General features: G+C 31.4%; 1 protein-coding gene across 1 annotated transcript in view; it reads left to right on the top strand.

Moving 5' to 3' along the window:
- Window positions 1-273: 273 nt before the first annotated feature.
- Window positions 274-21,289, top strand: part of LOC134700346 (sodium- and chloride-dependent creatine transporter 1-like) — a 29,071-nt gene continuing 8,055 nt past the window's right edge. The window contains exons 1-8 of the mRNA XM_063561703.1: window positions 274-418; window positions 4,444-4,613; window positions 6,777-6,908; window positions 11,219-11,363; window positions 16,531-16,623; window positions 18,110-18,242; window positions 18,769-18,903; window positions 19,672-19,775. Of these exons, the coding sequence (XP_063417773.1) occupies window positions 4,484-4,613; window positions 6,777-6,908; window positions 11,219-11,363; window positions 16,531-16,623; window positions 18,110-18,242; window positions 18,769-18,903; window positions 19,672-19,775 (872 nt within the window). The 5' untranslated portion in view covers window positions 274-418; window positions 4,444-4,483. The remainder of the gene's footprint in view (window positions 419-4,443; window positions 4,614-6,776; window positions 6,909-11,218; window positions 11,364-16,530; window positions 16,624-18,109; window positions 18,243-18,768; window positions 18,904-19,671; window positions 19,776-21,289) is intronic.

Genomic DNA, 21,289 nt, shown 5'->3' with positions numbered 1-21,289 from the left:
GACCATGAGGAGTTTAACTAATGCTGACAAGCTGAATAACCACATAAATATTTCAGATAGCACACAAATATGAACAAGCAGTATCATAAACCTGTTCGTTAGAATAATTCTATGTGACTTGAGGAACAAGAATATGTCAATCAAATACAATATCTAAAAAAAAGATAGCCACTACAGAAATTTCATGACGTACAAAAATGTAAGCATGAATATCAAGCAGAAACTATTTTTATCAAGAACATTCTTCCAATACGTAAGGTAGAGAGACGGTTTACCTGTATCGATACTCTATGATCACGCAAAGGATGAAACCACATGAGACGATTGGATTACTCATTAACAGTTTTTAACTTTCTCGCAATAGTTTCAACCTTGGTCGATGAACGTTGATGCAGTATCTAACTCGTTTGTATTCACGGTAAGACTTTTGCTATTACTTTTTTTCTTGCCAATATTTTATGATCTAGAATGCTCGTCTTCAATTGAACTACTCAGATAAGTATAATGTGCCGGGTTATATTAGCTAAATGAACTGACCATTTTATTGTTCTCAGGATTATAAAAAAAATAGGGAACAAACATTTGATTTTAAGGAGGTGCTATGTTTTTCTAAATACAAAAAAATATCCTCAATTTGATTAAAAAAATTATCTGGCCAAGGAGATGACAAAAAAATTATTCTGAATCTAGATTATCCCTATACTTTATAGTGTTAAATATTGAAAAAAAATAATTTATTGATAGCGTTTGCGCATTAAAATTTTTTTTGATTGAAAACAAAAAAACATAGAACCCCCTTGTTATGCCCCATTTATGGGCATTATGTTTTCTGGTCTGTGCGTCCGTTCGTTCGTTCGTTCGTTCGTTGCAATCCGTCTGTCTCGCTTCAGGTTAAAGTTTTTGGTCGAGGTTGTTTTTGATGAAGTTGAAGTCCAATCAACTTGAAATTTAGTAAACATGTTCCCTGATATGATCATTCTGATTTTAATGCCAAATTAGGGTTTTACCCCATTTTCACGATCATAGAAAATGATAGTGTGGATGGTGCATCCATGTACTTGGGACAATTTCTTGTTTGGAAGTAAAATGGTTGCTCCCTTAGCAAATAGTTTTGACAGAAGAGTTAATACAATTGGAATTGTGATAAGTTAGGTATGATGGGAAGTAACATATACATGTACAACTGTATTCTTATTATTTGATTGATTTATCTTTACTTAAAAACAATCTGAAGGAAAAAAATATTCTAAGAGTTCACAACTTAAGAACCGTGTTATCGAAAGCTTAACATGAACAATTACAGTAAAGAGATATGTTTCAGATGTAGATAAAAGTTACTTTTCAACAAATTGCTTAAATCCATCAAACTAAGTGGGAATGATATCAATATTAAGAGTTCAAGTGAAGCATGTCAATGTTTATGTCTGATGGAAAGATACAAGTTGAAATGAAAATGTAAAACATATTGTAATAAAAAATTATCAATTCGTAAATAATAGAAGCTTCTGTGGTGCATGGTAATACAGGAATCCATATTCAAATATGTATCACTCGTTTAAGATGACAGTGGCAAATATTTCATGAATGTTTAGGACGATACAGATCGACCAATTGAACTTAATTGTATGGAATTCTTATTGGACAAATGTTGAAATGTTTTTGTATGTATTGACTCAGTAAACATTTGAAATGAAACTTATTGTTAATTTTTTTCAACTCCTTTTATTTCAAAGGTCTTTTTTTTTAATTATTATTTCATTATGTCGGGGAACTGTCTTAATAATTGCCTTTAATTTTTTTAACTGTTCAAAACTTCAATCTAATTCCTGTTTGTATTTTATCTGGATATTTGAAATAAGTATTCTTCCTTTTAAAAGTTTCGGGGTAGTTGTATCTCATTTATAAAAACTCTTTGTTTTGATTGTAAATAGACCCAAATAATAAGATTTTCTTACAAAATGATTTATATTAATAATTTCATTCATCATCATTAGGAGTTAAGAAATTCTACAATTGCATTAATGGTCGGGAGAACTTTGCTAAATTTGAGACGGTTTTCGTGTAAAACGTGTTTTCGTGTAAAACGAAAGTGGCCGCATTCGTGTTCACCCTTAATATTTAAATGTAAGTTGTATTTTATGATAATACATAACATATATGAAGGTTGAGGTTGAACACGGATGCGGCCACTTTCATTTTTGACAAAAACCATCTGAAAAGTGACATTTTTCGGCATATTTGGTAGAGGTTTCATATTTCAGCTTGAATCGGTGTGTTTTTATGACTAAATCAGTTAAAATCTTTCACATAAACTAATTGATTCAAAAACAATAGACACTTAAGTGTTTAAAAAGTGGTCAAAATCTTTCGTTAGATGAACCTGAAATTTGAGGACAAAATCGGCCCTTACAGCACCTACTCCTTTACTAGGGCTGTAACAATTGGTGTCTTTTAAGTTCTAATTCGAATGTCATTACCTACATATTTTTGAAAAATTAGGTCAAGGACCTTATTAAACTTAAGTGAAATCTTAGGCGTTTTATAAGTATAAGGGGTTATATGCACACCACTGTAGTTCTGTTGGCGTGATTGAAAACAACTAATTTTAAGGAAAATACTTAGTTTAAGCTTTTTTTATATAAAAAAAAGAAGATGTGGTATGATTGCCAATGAGATCCACAAGAGACCAAGATGACACAGAAATTAACAACTATAGGTCTCCGTACGGCCTTCGACAATGAGAAAAGCACATACCGCAAAGTTTTTTTTCTCTAACTGTAGTTACTTATTAACATCAATAGTAACAAGTATTAGCCTTTCAAAAAGGGCTAGTCGTCTCTTAGCTGATGAAAATAGAAAATGCTCTCGCTTTGTAGATTAATGCATTTACTAGAACTTTGTAGATTAATTCATTTACTAGAATAGCCATGTGCATCAATCAACAAATTTTACCACACACGTGAGGTCACACGTTATGAAATAATATATATGTTTAACGTTGTTGTTTACGAAACTCCAGAAGATTCGGCTATTTATAGATAAAAGCTACCTGTGTACAATGTACCAATATCATGAATATGCATGATTAATGACCAGGCAAAGTCTAATTGCTTAAATAGAGTGGACACATCCGATACTCTACGGGATTGAAGGACAGTTACTAGGTTTGGATTGTCCTAACCAATCAATTAACTTTGATTATTCACGTATCGTAATATTTTCCAATCAGGTAGTCAGAAGCATTCACGCACTGACTGTTCACCGTTCAATTCTTATTGTGTGGTTCTGCAGTTGTAAACTTGATTTCTACTGGCTGCCTTGCCATCTGCTAAATAACCATGTTCGCCGTACACAACCCAATCAAATTGTCCCAATAGAAGAAACCTTCTTACAAAACATGTGCCTGTAGCCAATCAGAAATCGCGTTGTAATATGTTGACCTTTAACCAATGTGCTTAAACTATTGACCTGAAATCATGTGTGCTATAAAAAGAACAAAGTAAGGTACACGCTGTCTTGTGATAACCTTCGTGTATTGCCCTACATAAGGCCAGTTGACTTGTTAGCCTGTCCGCTTGTGGAATTTTCCACTGTCTAAATAACCATGTTAGTTGGGTCAAAGCATGATAACTTATATTGTGTGGTTATGCAGTTGTAAACTTGATTTCTACTGGCTGCCTTGCCATCTGCTAAATAACTGCCATAGTTTAATTGTGCAAATGAGAAAGTTTAAAATTATTTGACCAAGAACAATAATATTTTGATAATAAATCCTACAAGACAATGTTAACTTAAGTAGATTTATGCATACGGGCCCTGATTTATTTATGGTCATGCATGTATCAATTTTAACGGGTGACGATGGATCAGAATTTAAGTTAAGGGTGTACTTGGGTGAGGTTTTGGAATTTGTGTCAAATGTTGGTGTTTTTCCATAGAATACAATGTAAAATATTTTGCTCCATAACACCCATTTATTTTTACATATAAGACTTAATAGCTCATGAAAGGTCATTTACCAAAATTTAAGAAGATTCTTGAATTTCTTTCTTTTGTTTTGGGACCCAATAATACTTATGCATATATAAGGTAAAAGTTCGAGTTAGCCTTTTCCCGCCATATTTTAAATCTCAAATATCTCGAAATGGAGGTCCATGACCTATCAATATTTTTAGCTTATTTTTATCCTTAATTGATGCTCTATCCGCTTAAAGTATCAATTTTTACTTATTATTTTCACCTGACCTCACCTAAGTACATCCTTAAGATTGGTGTTCCATTTTCTTAAATGAAGCGATAAAGCATGAGGATGTATAATTTCAGAAAGATAATACATCTCGGTGATTTTTTAAATTGTTAGTAAACATCTACGTACGCATGTCAAATTGTATGTCGCCCACATTATAGCCACAAATAAACATATCATTTTAAATATCGTTACAGGTAAAACAGTTATGCCATATTAACTGCCATAATTCAAAAGATGGAGAAATGTAGAAATGAGCGAGTTACATGGACACGATCATTGGATTTTGTTATTTCTTGTATAGGATTTGCTGTTGGTATGGGAAATATTTGGCGCTTTCCATATTTGTGTTACAGAAACGGCGGAGGTATGATAATTATGCACTTTCATATCTAAATATGTCGTTATTATGTTTATAAGTACGACAGTGGGGAAAAAATAGAATAGATACTTTTAATTCAAAATACAAAATAATGATAATAATAAGACAAAATAGTGATAATAATAAGACAAAATAATGATAATAATAAGACAAAATAGTGATAATAATAAGACAAAATAGTGATAATAATAATAATAAGACAAAATAATGATAATCATAAGATAAAATAGTAATAATAATACGATAAAATACTATGCAGCATAAACGGATATACCACAATAAAAAAAAACAATATATAATGCTAACAAATATCATAAACAAAAAGAGCACGGCTAAAACGAGTCTTTTGCTGTTTAGTAAACGATGTAATAGTTATACATTAGTATTTTACTATTTATGTGACTTAATGGTATCTACTTATAAAGCTCAAGAAAAATATGCATAAAAACGTTCTCAAATTTGCTTGAATATTAAATATAGGTATCAAATCAATAAAAATGTATAAATTAGATCAGATTTTCAATGGTACTTGTACCTATCTAGAAAAAATTATAATATTTAAAGTGTTACTTGTATGCATCACTATTCATATTAATATTAATGTATGCATACATTTCAAGCAAAGAAAGACATAAAATAAATTTCTGTTTTATTCAAAAATAATGCTTTATACTATAAGTATACAAACAAGTTATCAAAGGTACCAGTATTATGATTTTGTAAGCCAGATGCGCGTTTCGTCTACATAAGACTCATAAGTGACGCTCATATCATTTTGCCGAATACGGCTAAGGTAATCTATTCCTGGGATAAGAAAATACTTAGTTTTTCCAAAAAAATCAAAGATCTATAAACGGAAAATTTATAAAAATGACCACAATATTGATATTCATGTCAACACCGAAGTGTTGACTACTGGGCTGGTGATAACCTCAGAGACTAAACGTCATCCAGCAGTAGCATCGTCAGACGCGCGTTTCGTCTACATAAGATACATCAGTGACGCTTATATCAAAATAAGTACAAAGTTGAAGAGCATTGAGGATCCATATTTCCAAAAGGTTGTGCCAAATACGACTAAGGTAATCTGTTCCTGAGATAAGAAAATCCTTACTTTTTCGAAAAATTCAAAGTTTTGTAAACGGGAAAGGAGTATTTCAGATGTTTTTTTTTTTTATCGAAAATGAAAGTGGCCGCATCCGTGTTCATCCTTAACCTTTATGTATGTTATGTCTTACTATAAATTACAACTTACATTTCAATATTAAGGATGAACACGAAAACCGTCTAAAATGTAACTAAAATGATGGAGTTATGAAGATTTCAGTAATTTAGCATGACTTAATGGTGCTAGTACACGATATATGTGTATAGTATTGTCACAAACAGCCCATATCTATGTATCAGAAGCATTCTTCTATCTAATAAATAACTAAAAGTTTACATTTTAACAATTTTGTAAAGCTGCTATATTTTTGGGCCAAAAAGTGGTCTTACCGGACCTACTCCTATATAAAAATGATAGATCAATCAAAAGCATTTAACATTCAATGTGTTCTCAAACGTGTTTTTGAGTTTATCTTAACGAATTTGTAATTACAAGGTATATTTAAATAAATCAAGAATTTAAAATCGATACTTAAAGTCGAAAGAGCATAAGTAATGGATCAAAATATTAAAGCTTAAAATACTGATAGGTCATGGAGCTCCTTTTTGAAATATTTGATTTTTAAAATATGTCGGTAAAAGGCTGACTCAGACTTAAACCTTAAATTTGCATTGGTATTATTTGGGTCTCAAATCAAAAGAATGAAAATCAAGAATTTTCTGAAACTTTGGTAAATGACCTTTTGAGAGCTATTAAGTCTTATATGAAAAGATAAATGGGTGTTATTGGGCAAAATATTTTACCCTGTATCGTAAGAAAAAAACAAAAAGGAGTCCAAACTTCTGAGACAAATACAAAAACCTCGCCTAGTTGATCCTAAGTACATCCTTCAGTGATATCTTATATAATTCGGACGTTGATTGATAATTGAAATAACTATAATATTGCATAACCTATAAAAATCAACTCTTGGGCTGAAGTCGTTAGATAATTTTAAACTAGTGTTAAATAGTATTCATCTACACTTATTTTAATTTTAGGAGCCTTTTTCATTCCTTACATTATAATGTTGGTATGTGGCGGAATTCCAGTATTTATGTTGGAGGTCGGGCTCGGACAGTACATGAGTCAAGGTGGCTTGCATGCATGGAATATTGCACCATTGTTTAAAGGTAAACATTTAAAATATGCTGCATGTTTTAGAATAATAAAATTTCATCTGCCATAAATTTATAGAGTTGGCAACATCTTGGGGTTTCGAAAGCTATTCACAAATTCGATATGGCCTAATGAACAGACGTGTTGCTAATCTGGTAATTACACAACATGGGCACAACAGTAGTGACCAGTGAAGCAGGAACACATTACACTTCCAGAGCGCAAGAGTTCACTCGATTTTGATGGGATTGTTGTTTTAATCTGGATTTTTTGTAGTATATATTTAATGGATTATACCTTTTTTGTTCATAGTAATATTTGCCGTTTTAAAAAAAAGTATGATTTTAATAATCTTTTGTACCTACTTTAAAACAATCCTTCAATTGCTTCAAATTCTGCATGGTTTGATTTTTTCATTTTCTGAAGAAACCCACTTTCATCACTATAAATAATAAGTTATATTGTGACAGATATTTGACATAAATATTGGAAATAGCTGACGTTACAAATATTTATTAAATTTTATTTAAATAAGAAAGGTAATGATTTTTGTTAATCACTATGTATACAGTGGAATAACGCATACAGTTCTCTGGTCATTTAAAGATTATTTATTAACACCAAAGTCAAGTTGACCTCTCTATTATATATGGAACATTTACTTATGCAACATTTTGACCTTACTTCGAACAGTAACCATAGTAGGTATTTTCTAAATAAATAGCGATAAAGAAAGCCACGTTGGCATAACATCAATTAAATGATTGCTATATAAGTAGAAATTCTGCTTTGAGACGTCAAAGTTCGAATTTTGAAACTTATAGGTGTCAGTCGATCCCGGCCTGCCTCTACATCGGCAACAACGCCCGGCATGCCTTTAAAGCGGCAGCAATGCCATGTACCATCGTAGGCATTGTTCCCAGCTAGTTCTCCCACCAAGATGTCCACAGCAAGTTTCCCCGCAACATGTAAAGATCCCAACATCAGCTCTCACACATGTATGTCGACAGTCCGGGGGAAAAAGAGCAACAAGAAGAACAAACTACAGTACAGAAATAACACCTTCTTTTTATTATAATAGTTATATCAATCATGAAAATTCTTTCGAATTTCTATTCAAAAGATTCTTTAATTCATCATATAAACTCACTATTTAAATCAACCAATTTAAAAAACTTAATTTGCTCAATAAAAAAGAAAACAAGTGGGAGTTTGTTAACAAAATTTATATGTAATGCAAACCTACCATTTATTGACAATACTCTTATGCGCGTCTGGCGTACTAAATTATAATCCTGGTATCTTTGATAACTTTTAACACCACTGGGTCGATGCCACTGCTGGTGGACGTTTCGTCCCCGAGGGTATCACCAGCCCAGTAGTGAACACTTCGGTGTTGACATGAATATCAATAATGTGGTCATTTTTATAAATTTCCTGTTTACAAAACTTAGAATTTTTCAAAAAACTAAGGATTTTCTTATCCCAGGCATAGATTACATTAGCCGTATTTGGCACAACGTTTTGGAATTTTGGATCCTTAATGCTCTTCAACTTTGTACTTGTTTGGTTTTATAAATATTTTGATTTGAGCGTCACTGATGAGTCTTGTGTAGACGAAACGCACGTCTGGCGTACTAAATTATAATTCTGGTACCTTTGATAACTATTATGTATACTTATAGTATAAAGTATTATTTACAATACAAACACATTGACGAGATGAATAATACAGAAATTTATTTAATGTCTTTCTTTGCTTGAAATGTATGCATACATTAATATTAATATGAATAGTGATGCATACAAATAACACTTTAAATATTATCATTTTCTCTCTCCATTTTTATTGATTATTATGCTTACATTTTTTAAATAAATTTGTGAACGCTCTGATACATATTTTTTCTTTGGCTTAGATAGGTACAAGTACCATTGAAAATCTTATCTAATTTATACATTTTTATTGATTTGATACCTATATTTAATATTCAAGCAAATTCGAGAACGTTTTTATGCATATTTTTCTTGAGCTTTATAAGGAGATACCATTAAGTCACATAAATAGTAAAATACTAATGTATAAGAATAATACTTGTGTGTATACTGACCCGATATCACTTTTCCTCATGAATATCTAAATAGAAAATGCCGAAATAATATTTAATTATTCATACGTCCTCTTCAACCTGTTCTTGTTTCCAATGCATACAACGATGCGTGGATCGACTCAACCTTGTTTCTTTTGCAATTATTGGAAAAAAATATTTCATGTGTTAATACTTTTTGTTTGCAACCTATAAATCATTATGTTTAATACTAATGGTTGGTATTTTAATTTAAGTCCATACTCAAACGAATTCGTTCACCATCGAGTGTGATTTTCAACAGGTAAATATGTACATTTCATTGTGTTGTATATTTCTCAGCGAGCGTGATATGAGGCCTTTTTAAAGGGGATTTTCCCCAATATATAAATCAAATAAATAACCTTAACGCATTAAACAACCATTAAATTTGTTGTTTTAGATTGCAGTATAAAGACAATAATAGTGTATTGACTTGACATATCAACGATATAAGGATGAGGACCGAAACGGGGAAATAGCTCGGCGCAGCCTCGCATTTCCCCGTTTCTAAGCCTCATCCTTATATCGTTGATATGTCAAGTCAGTGCACTATTATTGCCTATTGAATCAATTAACATTTAGTATGACTGAATATATGTGTCATTGTAAAATAGGTGAAATAGTACCAGATTAGAATGACACATATTTTGACATTTCATATAAGTATAGCTGTAGAATCTACTAAATTTATAATTATTATGTTCGTTACAATGTATGAAGTAAAATCACAAAAATACTGAACTTAGAGGAAAATCAATTCGGAAAGTCCATAATCACATGGCAAAATCAAATAACAAAATGCATCAAACCCGAATGGACAAGACCTGTCATATTCCTGATTTGGTACAGTAGAAAATGGTGGATTAAACCTGGTTCTATAGCGCCACCCCTCTCACTTAAATGACAATCTCATCAAATTCCATTATATTTACATTCAATTTGATGCGTTAAATAAACAGAGACAATAAATAAAATAGTCAAAATATGGGTAAATCAGTCATAATCGTATAACAATTTTAAAAGGAACAATTTAACAGAACACAAAAACGTCTACTATCTACCAACACATTCATTGATTTAAGTGTCTGACGTCAGAAAATTTTATACGTCACATAAATTTGTCGTTCAATGTGTATACAAACAATTTTAAAATTTATATAGGCAATATTAGTATACAGGGTTAAGAAATCAAAAGTATGTTATAATAAATTTCAGAAATAGACCGAGATTTAAACTAGTCCAAAAGTTATATAAAATTATATAATTTATAAGAATCCACAAATAGTTAATTCCACTACACGATTGAATGATTTTGACGTTTGTGGTTCAACGTATATTGTAATTCATAATAGAAATATATCATAATGACATATAATAGAACAATATCATACTGACGGGATCTTTTAAAGTACAGAGTCACGTTATAAAAACAAAAGAAATACACAAAAAAGCTGCATATATAAAACAAACCACCCAAAAAATGAAAGCCAATACAAACACATTGACGAGATGTATAAGTACCGATAAGTACTATAAAACACGTTGTTAAGATGATAAACAACATCAGTACGCAGAATCCATACTACAAGACCATCGTGTATTATTTGAGAAGTTGATACGGAATATTTATCAACAAGGTCTTGGTACCTTCGGGTGAACTTTTTTAGAAAAAGGATGAGACGTTCTTTGACATTCCCCTTGTTCATCAACTTTCTACTCAGACAATAATGACGTTTTACAAAGTCTGAGTAGGAGCTGCAAGCTCTTGCATATCGAATAAGTTGGGAAATATATATCCCATATGCAGGGGAAGTTGGTATATCGCCACTAAGGTGGGGGAAATTTATAATTTCAAAATTAAAATCGTCTCGTTTGTCATAGTGTATACATTTCTAAGTGGTTATTATTTGTTGTAGTCTGTGCCTCCGTCCGTTCCGTTTGTCCCGCTACAGGTTAAATTTTTGGTCGGGGTAGTTTTATGAATTTTAAAGCCAAATTAGAGTTTTTACCCAAATTTCATGGTACACTGAACATATAAAATGTTATTGGGAGTAGGGCATCCGTGTACTATTAACACATACTTGGTTTTAGATTATTAGATCATGTTATATTTTATATCCAATTTGACGTACATGTACGAGGGTGCATGTTGAAGTGGGATCCTTCATTTGTTTATACATTTTGCTTTTTTGTAGGTATAGGTATTGCTATGACAGTAATACTTTTTCTGATGAACATTTATTACATCTTTATCATGGCATGGGCCGTTTTTTATTTCATAATGAGTTTGACAGCAACATTACCGTGGTCTCACTGTAATAATTCATGGAATACTGAGAGGTAAGCTAGTAAACTACCAAACATAAATGGTGTTGCGCTATGCAAGAGATCTTTTGAATAAAAAGTCACATACATTTGTAGGACTCCAATATATGACAGATTCCAAATATATGGCGAAATCAAAATTTAGGGCTAAGATGACGTAACAAACGCCAAACAAAGTTTTTTGTTTTTTTTCCAAAACTATCAATCTTGAAATAAGGGACGACCATTTAATATTCGGGGGGGAGGGGGGCAGGAATTTTGAAAATAAATAAATCAGCCTTGATAATAACAAAAATAAATAGTTTGTTCTGTGGTAGTTTGAAAGTAAATTACTTGACTTGCAATGTATTGAAAAAAAAGAACTCAGCAGGTGTAATCGAAAGTATGTGATGGCACCAGATTCTTCATAAATACATTTTTTTCCACACAAAAAAAAAATAAACAAAAATCGGGAAACACATCCCAATTTTGTTATAATAAAAGTATAAATATTATTTAAATTTACTTGAAATGTCTTAAAATTGGTTTCATTTAACTTGAGATATATTGTCTCAGGAAATCTTACCTCACTTTTATTTTAACAGGGCCGTAACTACATTGAGGCAAATGCCTCATGTAGAAAATTTCAAAACCAAAGGCTTGTCTCAATTTCAAATTGTGTTCACGGTAAGTGCCTTGCAAGAAGCAAGTTCTATTTTCCCTCAGATGTAGCCCTCATTTTTCGGGATCAATGTTTCTTATTTATTTGTCTTTTGTTCATTGATTGCCTTTCTGTATTCTGTTAGTGATGCATTCCTTTTGTAATCGTGTAATTTGGTTATAAACTTGATCATGAGTTTAAAAAAAAACAGGCAGCCACAGACTTATCTATGTGAATTTCCTTTTTTTGCTTGATCATGCACATTGGTCTTTTGAGGTTTTCCCTAGAAACTTAAGTCTTAAACTGAATTTATAAATTTTGCTTTGAGACCAAAATATTGTCAAAAAATGGTTAAACAAAACTTGTATTTTCAAAGTTATGAATATGTCTTCTGAACACCAGGAAAGCATGATTTTGCATCATTTGTTCTATAGCTTCTTGGGCCTTCGGTGACTCCAAAACCTTTCAAAAAAATGTCTTCGCTTGCTCGGCAAAATATGTTTTCCAAGACTTTTATAAGAGGCTAGTTACAAACAAACTTTAATACTATGTATGTATGAAATACATGTATACGCAGTTGAAAATATAAAAGATTCATTTCTGCAGAGGATGATGATAAATTCTGATTAAATTATACATAATGACTTGACTCTACATGTATTATTTATAATAAACAAATCTTTTAAAAATTGTATGATTTTGAATATCATAAAATTTAATATAGTTGTGAAAATGAATAATCAGTCCCTTGCTTTAATGAAAATAAAAAATCCTGCTTCAATACTGCAGAAAATGAATAATCTGTCCTCTTAGTTTACAAAAATAAATAACCGATCAAAAAAATATCCTCCTGCCCCCGCCCCCAGATAACAAATGGTCGTCCCCTTATACCTAATTCCCGGGGGGGGAAGGTACATATAACGTCACAAAAAATAATGTCAGATCTGTAAATCTGCGCATGCAAAAATAGTTCTTCCCTAGTTGAGATTCGAACTCATACTCCTGAGATATCTCGGTCCCAAATCACCTTGCACTATGCCCGGCCCGCTAGATTACTCGACAACCTGGTCCTGACAAAAATCAAGCTTTTGGTTGCCGGATGTTAACTTTCTTCGGCAGTTTTTATCTAGCATCATAACACCGAATCTTACAGATCAGCTGAATTATCTATCGAAGATGACCTTACTAAATGAATAATTGTTGGATTCAGTTCTAAACTTGGGTTTACAGAAATATAATGCACTTGAAAAAAAAGACAATTTTATTTTTAAAAAATACGCCTACATTATTTCTTTAGAAATATAAAAACATAATCGCTTAAAAAATCGTTTGACTTAAATGTGTGTACATTAAGAGACTACCAGATTGCTACCAAAATATCTAAACGAAATTATTAAATGAGCTTTTTAAGCTCTCATTAAATTTAAAATGTTATACATGCATATTTTTAATGCGTCCTAAGTTACTTTTATTTTCTTTCAAACGAAAAAACGATGCAACGGTTCATTTAAAACTCATATTTCGAAGAAAAGAAAATCGACGAAAATACAGACAAAAGTCCACAAAAAACTCCATTATTTTACTATGATGATAAAAAAAATCAGCTGATTTAGACGAATCGTTGTATACACATGAATTCTTATTATAACATTAACGTTTGACAACCCACAATCTAAATTGATTCAATTTGATGGTCACGAAAGTTTAAAATTACCATTTCACGACTGACGGGAAAAGGGATTTCAACCGTCTCGAAAGATTTCTAGGATACCTTAATATGACACGGACCCTATATTTAAAACGAATACATAACTGCTTTTAAATTTATATTTTCATTGCATTGGAAGATGTTTGTTTTATTTTTCTAATTTATCTTGTACATGTAAGGTCGAACAGATCTGTATTAAAATGTACATACCACATGTATGGTAGTGATATCAGCACAGTGAACCGAGTTCGTTGCTCATAACACGTGTATAGGGAGCAACCAATTCACTTCAAAGTGGGTTATGATTTTTTGTGTTAACCATGATAATAGCACTTCAAATGGTTAAACCAATTGTGTGTTACATGACTGTTTCGCATAGAAATGGTTATTAAAACCAATTGTGTGTAACATGAAAAGGACATATAAAATCGTCAAGTTGTATTCTTCTGCAAGTAAAGTAACACTTTAAAGGAAAATACATAAAACACCGTAGTCCAAGGAAAATTAAAAAAAAAGCCAGAAAGTCCTTTATAAAATGGCAAAATCAAAATCACAAACGAATTGAAAACAGCTGTTGTACATGTATTTGTATGGAATGTGACAGCTGCCTTAAGATGAAAATAATCATATCATTAATTAAGGATTGAGTTATAAAATGTTCTTCAGCAAATTGTCTGTACTACTACGACATTTGATTTATACTACTCTGTCAATTTGCTATACCACTAAGATAAATTTATATCTTATAAAGACATTTTGGTATAACATGGAAGTACCTTTTCACACTATTCAATCATTTTACTGTGTCATGAATACCATTCTTTAATTCAACGAAGACATATTGATATAACATGGAACTACCTTTTCATACTATTTTTAATTTTACTAAACTATTATGCTTTCATACATGTATGATATTGACAATTATCGCTATTTTGTGCATTTTTCCTTTGATCTTTTTTGTGATAGTTTTCATATCATGATACTCGCTTGTGATGGAAAATTATCGCTAGAAACTAAGCAGACACGTTGCGTTTCTAACGAAATTGATATGAAATTGACAACGTCGTCATAGGTAATATAGCGATAAACAGATTATCATTGATCATCTAAACTCGATTGCCTTTCTCGCACTCGCCGTCCCGGCTCAAGCAAGAATATTAATCTCGTTGAGATGATACAAATAATCTCTAAATATCATTAAGATTTTTTTCATACAATTTTGTCAGCTCACTATATTAGAATGTCATGTTTTTGGTGGGGTTCGTGTTGTTTATTCTTTAGTTTTCTATGTTGTGTCATGTGTACTATTGTTTGTCTGTTTGTCTTTTTTTTTCATTTTTAGCCATGGCGTTGTCAGTTTGTTTAAGATTTATGAGTTTGACTGTCCCTTTGGTATCTTTCGTTCCTCTTTTACTTGATAATAAAACTTGTCTTCATAAGATAGAAATAAGATAGAATAGCATGAACAAGTTGCCCCATGATATTTCGAAATGATTGATTTCATCGCAATTTTGTGCATTTTTCCTTTGATCTTTTTGTGATAATTTTTCAAATGATGCTGCTCGCTTGAGATGGAAAATTATTGCTAGAAACTAAGGACGCCCGTGGCGTTTCTGATGAAACTGACATAAAATTGACAACGTCGTCATAGGTAAAAAAGCGATAAACAGGTTATCATTGGTCATTTCGGCTCGATTGCTTTTCTCGGTTTAACCGTACCGGCTCAAGCGAGAGAAAAAAATCTCGTTGAGATGATCAACAATAAACTATAAGTATACAACGGTATCGTAATAAAACAGTAACATTGCATGATAGTATAGTAAAGTGACAAAAAAGTATGAACAAGTTGTTTAATAGTATATTTTAAAAAAAATACAGATCTCTGTGGAAAAATCGCATCGGAAGCCCTCATCAAATGGCAAAATCAAAAGCTGAAACACATCAAACGAATGGATAACAACTGTCATATTCCTGACTTTGTATATACATCTTATAAGTAGAAAATAGTTGATTAAACCTGGTATTATAGCTAGCTAAACCTCTCTTTGTATGACAGTCGCTTTAAATCCCATTAAATTGACAACGATTTGTAAACAAAACAAACAAACATAATACTAGATATAAATGTCAAATATAGGGGTACATTAGTCAACATTGTGTAATAATCTTAATCACTATGAAAACAAACAAACATGTAACAAAGGAGCACAAAAATGCATATAGACAAAGCACATTACCAGAAATGAAAGTCAAGAATGCATGAAAATACCATTCCACATTAAAAAAAAAACAATAACGGAATGTATAGAATCATATTCAAAATAGTGTGGCTGTGGTCATTGATTGACGACCTAGATTATCCCATTGACTGGGATAGATTAGGTGAACGTTTGTCTGTAACGACCACTGCTCACTACTTACTTATTATAGAATTTAAACTGTGGTGTCACCAAAGGTTCTTAACGCCTTTAATATTAAAATAATTCGAAAAATTAATTAGGAATACCCTTTATGTTTTGATTTATAGTATTGATATAAATCAAAACATCGTGTTATTCCTGATTAGTCTTTTTCGAATTACTTTATTTAGGTGTTAAGAACCTTTTGTCTTTAACAGGTACATAGTGAGCAGTGTTCGTTACAGACAAACGTTCACAAAATCTGTCCCAGTCAATTGGATAATTTTGGTCGTCAATCAATGACCGCAGCTTAGTTAGAATTTGTCATTGGAGTTCGAAAAGTAGCCATTGATCATTGCTGATATAAATTTGTCAAAATGATGACATAAAGCCATAGTTTGTTATTGTCCTTATTGTCTTCGTTTTTTTAAGGTGTTATTCTGGCGAGAAGTGGAATTTTACCTGTCCTGGAAATAACTGTACAGTAAATTTGACATCTGTTGATTCAACTGTAGAATTTTGGGAGTAAGCATGCAATGTACTTTTTAATTAAGTCAAAAAGATTAATATTTTGAGTAATAGGGATTTTAGCAAGGAAGGCAACTAAAAGTTGGTTAACGAATCTTTTCTTGAAATCAACTTCAAAAGGAAGGAACGTCTGATAAATAATCGGGAATTGAATATGTTTACAACAAAATAGTATTAAGCTGCAACACGAACAGTCCGAATTTCACTCTTTTGCCATTTTGACACAAGTTTTAAAAATTTCTTTACCCAATGGAATCATGTTAAAAAAAAATACTAATCAGTCATTTTAGTCAACTGGAAGATTAAAAAACGATTGGCTAGGAGAAAATACATGTGATGTTCGCTTAAGAATAATGTATGGTATATTTTAAAAACGGTAAGGACTCTTAAATTTCTTAACATTCACCCAGATGAAACAGTTGAAAACAATTTAGTTTTTTTAACCACAGAACATGTTATACATTTTATGTTACCATAAACATTGTACCCTAACCTGTACAGAGGGATAAGTTAAACGAGCTACTTCTGCCAAACCTTCCTTCTCCGGTAAAAGTTCATGAATTGAATAAATATTTATCAGGTTATACAATTGTGTGGATTGTGCTATTCCTAAAAACATATCTTCATGAAAGGGGTTTACTCATGTATTACCAAAATATTTTGAAATTTTGATTTTTCATCATCGCCGGAATATATGCATTTTTTACTGTTTTTAGGCAATAGACACGATACGCTTGATCTTTTATGCGCTCTATCAAAAGTGATGTTGTTTGTTCAAACGTCTTAAAGCGATAGAATAATGAAATTGAAATGTATTCAAGTATCAACCGCATCTGTTGTGTCAGTTAAATGCATTTCAATTCTAAAGTTATTAATCGATAACCTTATACTTATTAAGTTATTAATCTATTTACAGTGCTTCCGCATCTAAATTATCATTTGATTTCGAAAGTTCACTTTTGCAACGGTTTTGTTGAGAATTCTATCGTAACCTTTTCACACTCCAAGAACACGAAATAATCAAAAGATAATAAAATCATTTTTCATTTTAAGAAATCATGCAACTTGCTCGTATTCTACTTTTGTAACGGTTTACAGGACCGTCAAAACTTCCTTACAAGCTTCTCTTCGGTCAAAATATTTGCTGATTATATTTTTTTATCATTAAAACACCGTTGGTGTATTGATTCTCTAAGAAGATGCTACATTCCAAGCATTGCGTACTCTATAAGACGGATGTCCAATAAAACAAGGGTTGTATCCTTAATTTGATGACTTATCATTATAAACTAGTAACTGTTTAATTATGAAGGAGTAATTATTTTAATAGATAAAACAAAAATATCCGGGTAAAGGTTACTATGTGAGGTAATTAATCGCAAAGCCATTTATTGGGTAAAATGTTTCCATATTGAATCAGATCAGGATGTAGACCACACTTGCACTTTACTAGTCATGTGGGTCGGTACTGCTTTCATTTTAGGAGACGTGTTCTACAGATTACAGATGGTATCGATAAACCAGGCGGATTGGTTTGGGAAACAGTCCTTTGTTTATTATTTGTTTGGATTATGGTGTATTTTATTGTTTGGAGAGGAATAAAGTGGTCAGGCAAGGTGATAAAAAGTAACCTCATGTATCCACATGTATATCAGAGGCAGCTAAGTTCTAAATAAACTCCGTAATCTTGGAATATATCATTTTATATTATTATTTATTTCGATTTACTATATTGTACAATTTACTTTTAATCGGAATTTGTCCTCACATTTTCTTTAGGTATGTCTGCACAATTCACAAGACTCCATTTGTGAGGTGTTTTTTTTTAACAAATTCAGCTGAATTGTTATTTTGTTTTACACGCGTTTCATTTGAATAAAAATTATCTGATAAAATCCCGTGGCACCGATATAAGAGGACACGGTACGACATTGTACAGAGTATATCGAGAACACTAGAGAAGTAAAGACCAACTGTACAGGGCACCCACATAACTATTCAGCGGCTGCGTTATAAAGTGGGCGTTACAAATACAATGACAAATTCGGGACAGAATTTTTTTTTAAATTTCATTATTTTTCAAAGACAGTATCGTTTCTTTTTTTTCTACATATATATGAGATGTGATTTCACATATTTCAGGTTGTTTATTTCACAGCTCTATTTCCATACTTGATACTGACAACATTGTTAATAAGAGCAGTAACATTAGATGGTGCTATCTATGGGATTAAATATTATCTAACCCCAGACTTTAGTCGACTCTCTGACCCGCAGGTAAATAGCATAGTTTTGAAAAGAAAATTTAACTCAAGTTGTTTTTTATATTTGTACTTTTTTTATAAACTTTCTAAAAGGATAGTTTTGAAAGTTTAGTGTTAAATACTTCACATAATAAAGCCAAAACATGTTTTTTGTTGGATGATTAATCTCGACAATATAACCTTCGATACATATGATGGAATCATATACTAGTAAGTGATAATCATGATTCTCGATCAAAAGATGCTGAAATCTGTTGCCTTACCTCTCGTCTATTTTTATTACATCTTTAGGATTTTTTATCATAATGTAGCATTTTCTTTTTCATGGAAATAACAATTTTTATCTTTTGCGTATGAAGCTTTTCAGGAAATTCAAATCAAAGGATACCGGTTTATTAAATACGGTACTTTATGTCTAGCTTCAAACGTCTCCTACCGTCTAGTTAAAAATAATAACCTGCCTGGGATGTATACTCCCGATAGTATCATTATAAAATCATACCGTTTTGTATCCTTTGTACTAGAATAAGTCAAAGATTTGTATAGTAACTATACAAATCCTTGAATAAGTGTTTTAAAAAAGTAATTATTTCCATAGAAAGTTCTGCAAAACAAAAATTTTTAAGCTAACATGTACATTTTCTAAATTTAATTTCAAATTTTATGAAGAATGTGTATTATTTATACTTACTTTTAAGTAAGAAAAATAATAAAAAAAAAGTCATAAACAAAAATGAGTATTAATGTTTTATATAAATTAAATCTGATAATTTGATTACAGGTTTGGATTGACGGCGGAACACAGATCTTTTTCTCATATGCCGTTGCACTAGGCTGCATGATCACCCTTGGCAGCTATAACAAGTTCCATACTAATTTTTACAGGTAGAGAGGAAAGTAGCATGTCAATGTCGCTTAGAACTGGTTAAATCAATAGTTTGTAACATGACAATGCGACTTAGAAATGGATAAACCAATAGTTTGTAACATGACAATGCGACTTAGAAATGGATAAACCAATAGTTTGTAATATGCCAATATTAATGCGACTTAGAAATGGTGAAACCAATAGCTCTTAACATGACAATTTCACTTATTAATGGTTAAACCAATAGTTTGTAACATGACAATTTCACACAGAAATGGTCAAACCAGTAGTTTGTAGCATGACTATGTTACTTAGAAATGGTTTCACAAAAAGTTTGCAACGTGACAATATTACTAAGAACTGGTTAAATCAATAGTTGTAACATGACAATGCGACTTAGAAATGGATAAACCAATAGTTTGTAACATGACAATGCGACTTAGAAATGGATAAACCAATAGTTTGTAATATGCCAATATTAATGCGACTTAGAAATGGTGAAACCAATAGCTCTTAACATGACAATTTCACTTATTAATGGTTAAACCAATAGTTTGTAACATGACAATTTCACACAGAAATGGTCAAACCAGTAGTTTGTAGCATGACTATGTTACTTAGAAATGGTTTCACAAAAAGTTTGCAACGTGACAATATTACTAAGAACTGGTTAAATCAATAGTTGTAACATGACAATGCGACTAAGAAATGAGTAAACCAATAGTTTGTAACATGACAATGCGACTTAGAAATGGTAAAACAATAGTTTGTAACATGACAATGTCACTTAGAACTGGTTAAACCAATAGTTTGTAACATGACCATGTCACTTAGAACTGGTTAAACCAATAGTTTGTAATATGACAATGTCACTCAGAATGGTTAAACCAATAGTTTCTAATTTGACAATGTAACTTGGAAATGGTTAAACCAATAGTTTGTAACATGACAATTTCACTTAGAAATGGTTAAACCAATAATTTGTAATATGACAATGTCACTCAGAATGGTTAAACCAGTAGTTTGTAATATGACAATGTCACTTGGAAATGGTTAAACCAATAGTTTGTAACATGACAATTTCACTTAGAAATGGTTAAACCAATAGTTTGTAATATGACAATGTCACTCAGAATGGTTAAACCAGTAGTTTGTAATATGACAATGTCACTTAGAAATGGTTAAACCAATAGTTTGTAATATGACAATGTCACTCAGAATGGTTAAACCAATAGTTTGTAATATGACAATGTCACTTGGAAATGGTTAAACCAATAGTTTGTAACATGACAATGTCACTTAGAAATGTTTTAACCAATTATGTGTAACATGACAATATCACTTAGAAATGGTAAAATCAATAGTTTGTAACATGTTTTGTAACATGACAATAGAAACGGTCACACCAATTGTGTGTAACATGCATCTATATAACTTTTTTACATGTAACATGACAATGTCATTTGGAAATGTTTAAACCATTTGTGTGTAACGTGACAATGTCACTTAGAAATCGTTCAAACAATTCTGT

Source organism: Mytilus trossulus, unplaced genomic scaffold (genome assembly GCF_036588685.1).
Source record: "Mytilus trossulus isolate FHL-02 unplaced genomic scaffold, PNRI_Mtr1.1.1.hap1 h1tg000138l__unscaffolded, whole genome shotgun sequence".
Classification (NCBI taxonomy): Eukaryota; Metazoa; Mollusca; class Bivalvia; order Mytilida; family Mytilidae; genus Mytilus; species Mytilus trossulus.
The sequence above is the reverse complement of the archived record's forward strand: the minus strand, read 5'-3'. Positions and strand labels throughout refer to the sequence as shown.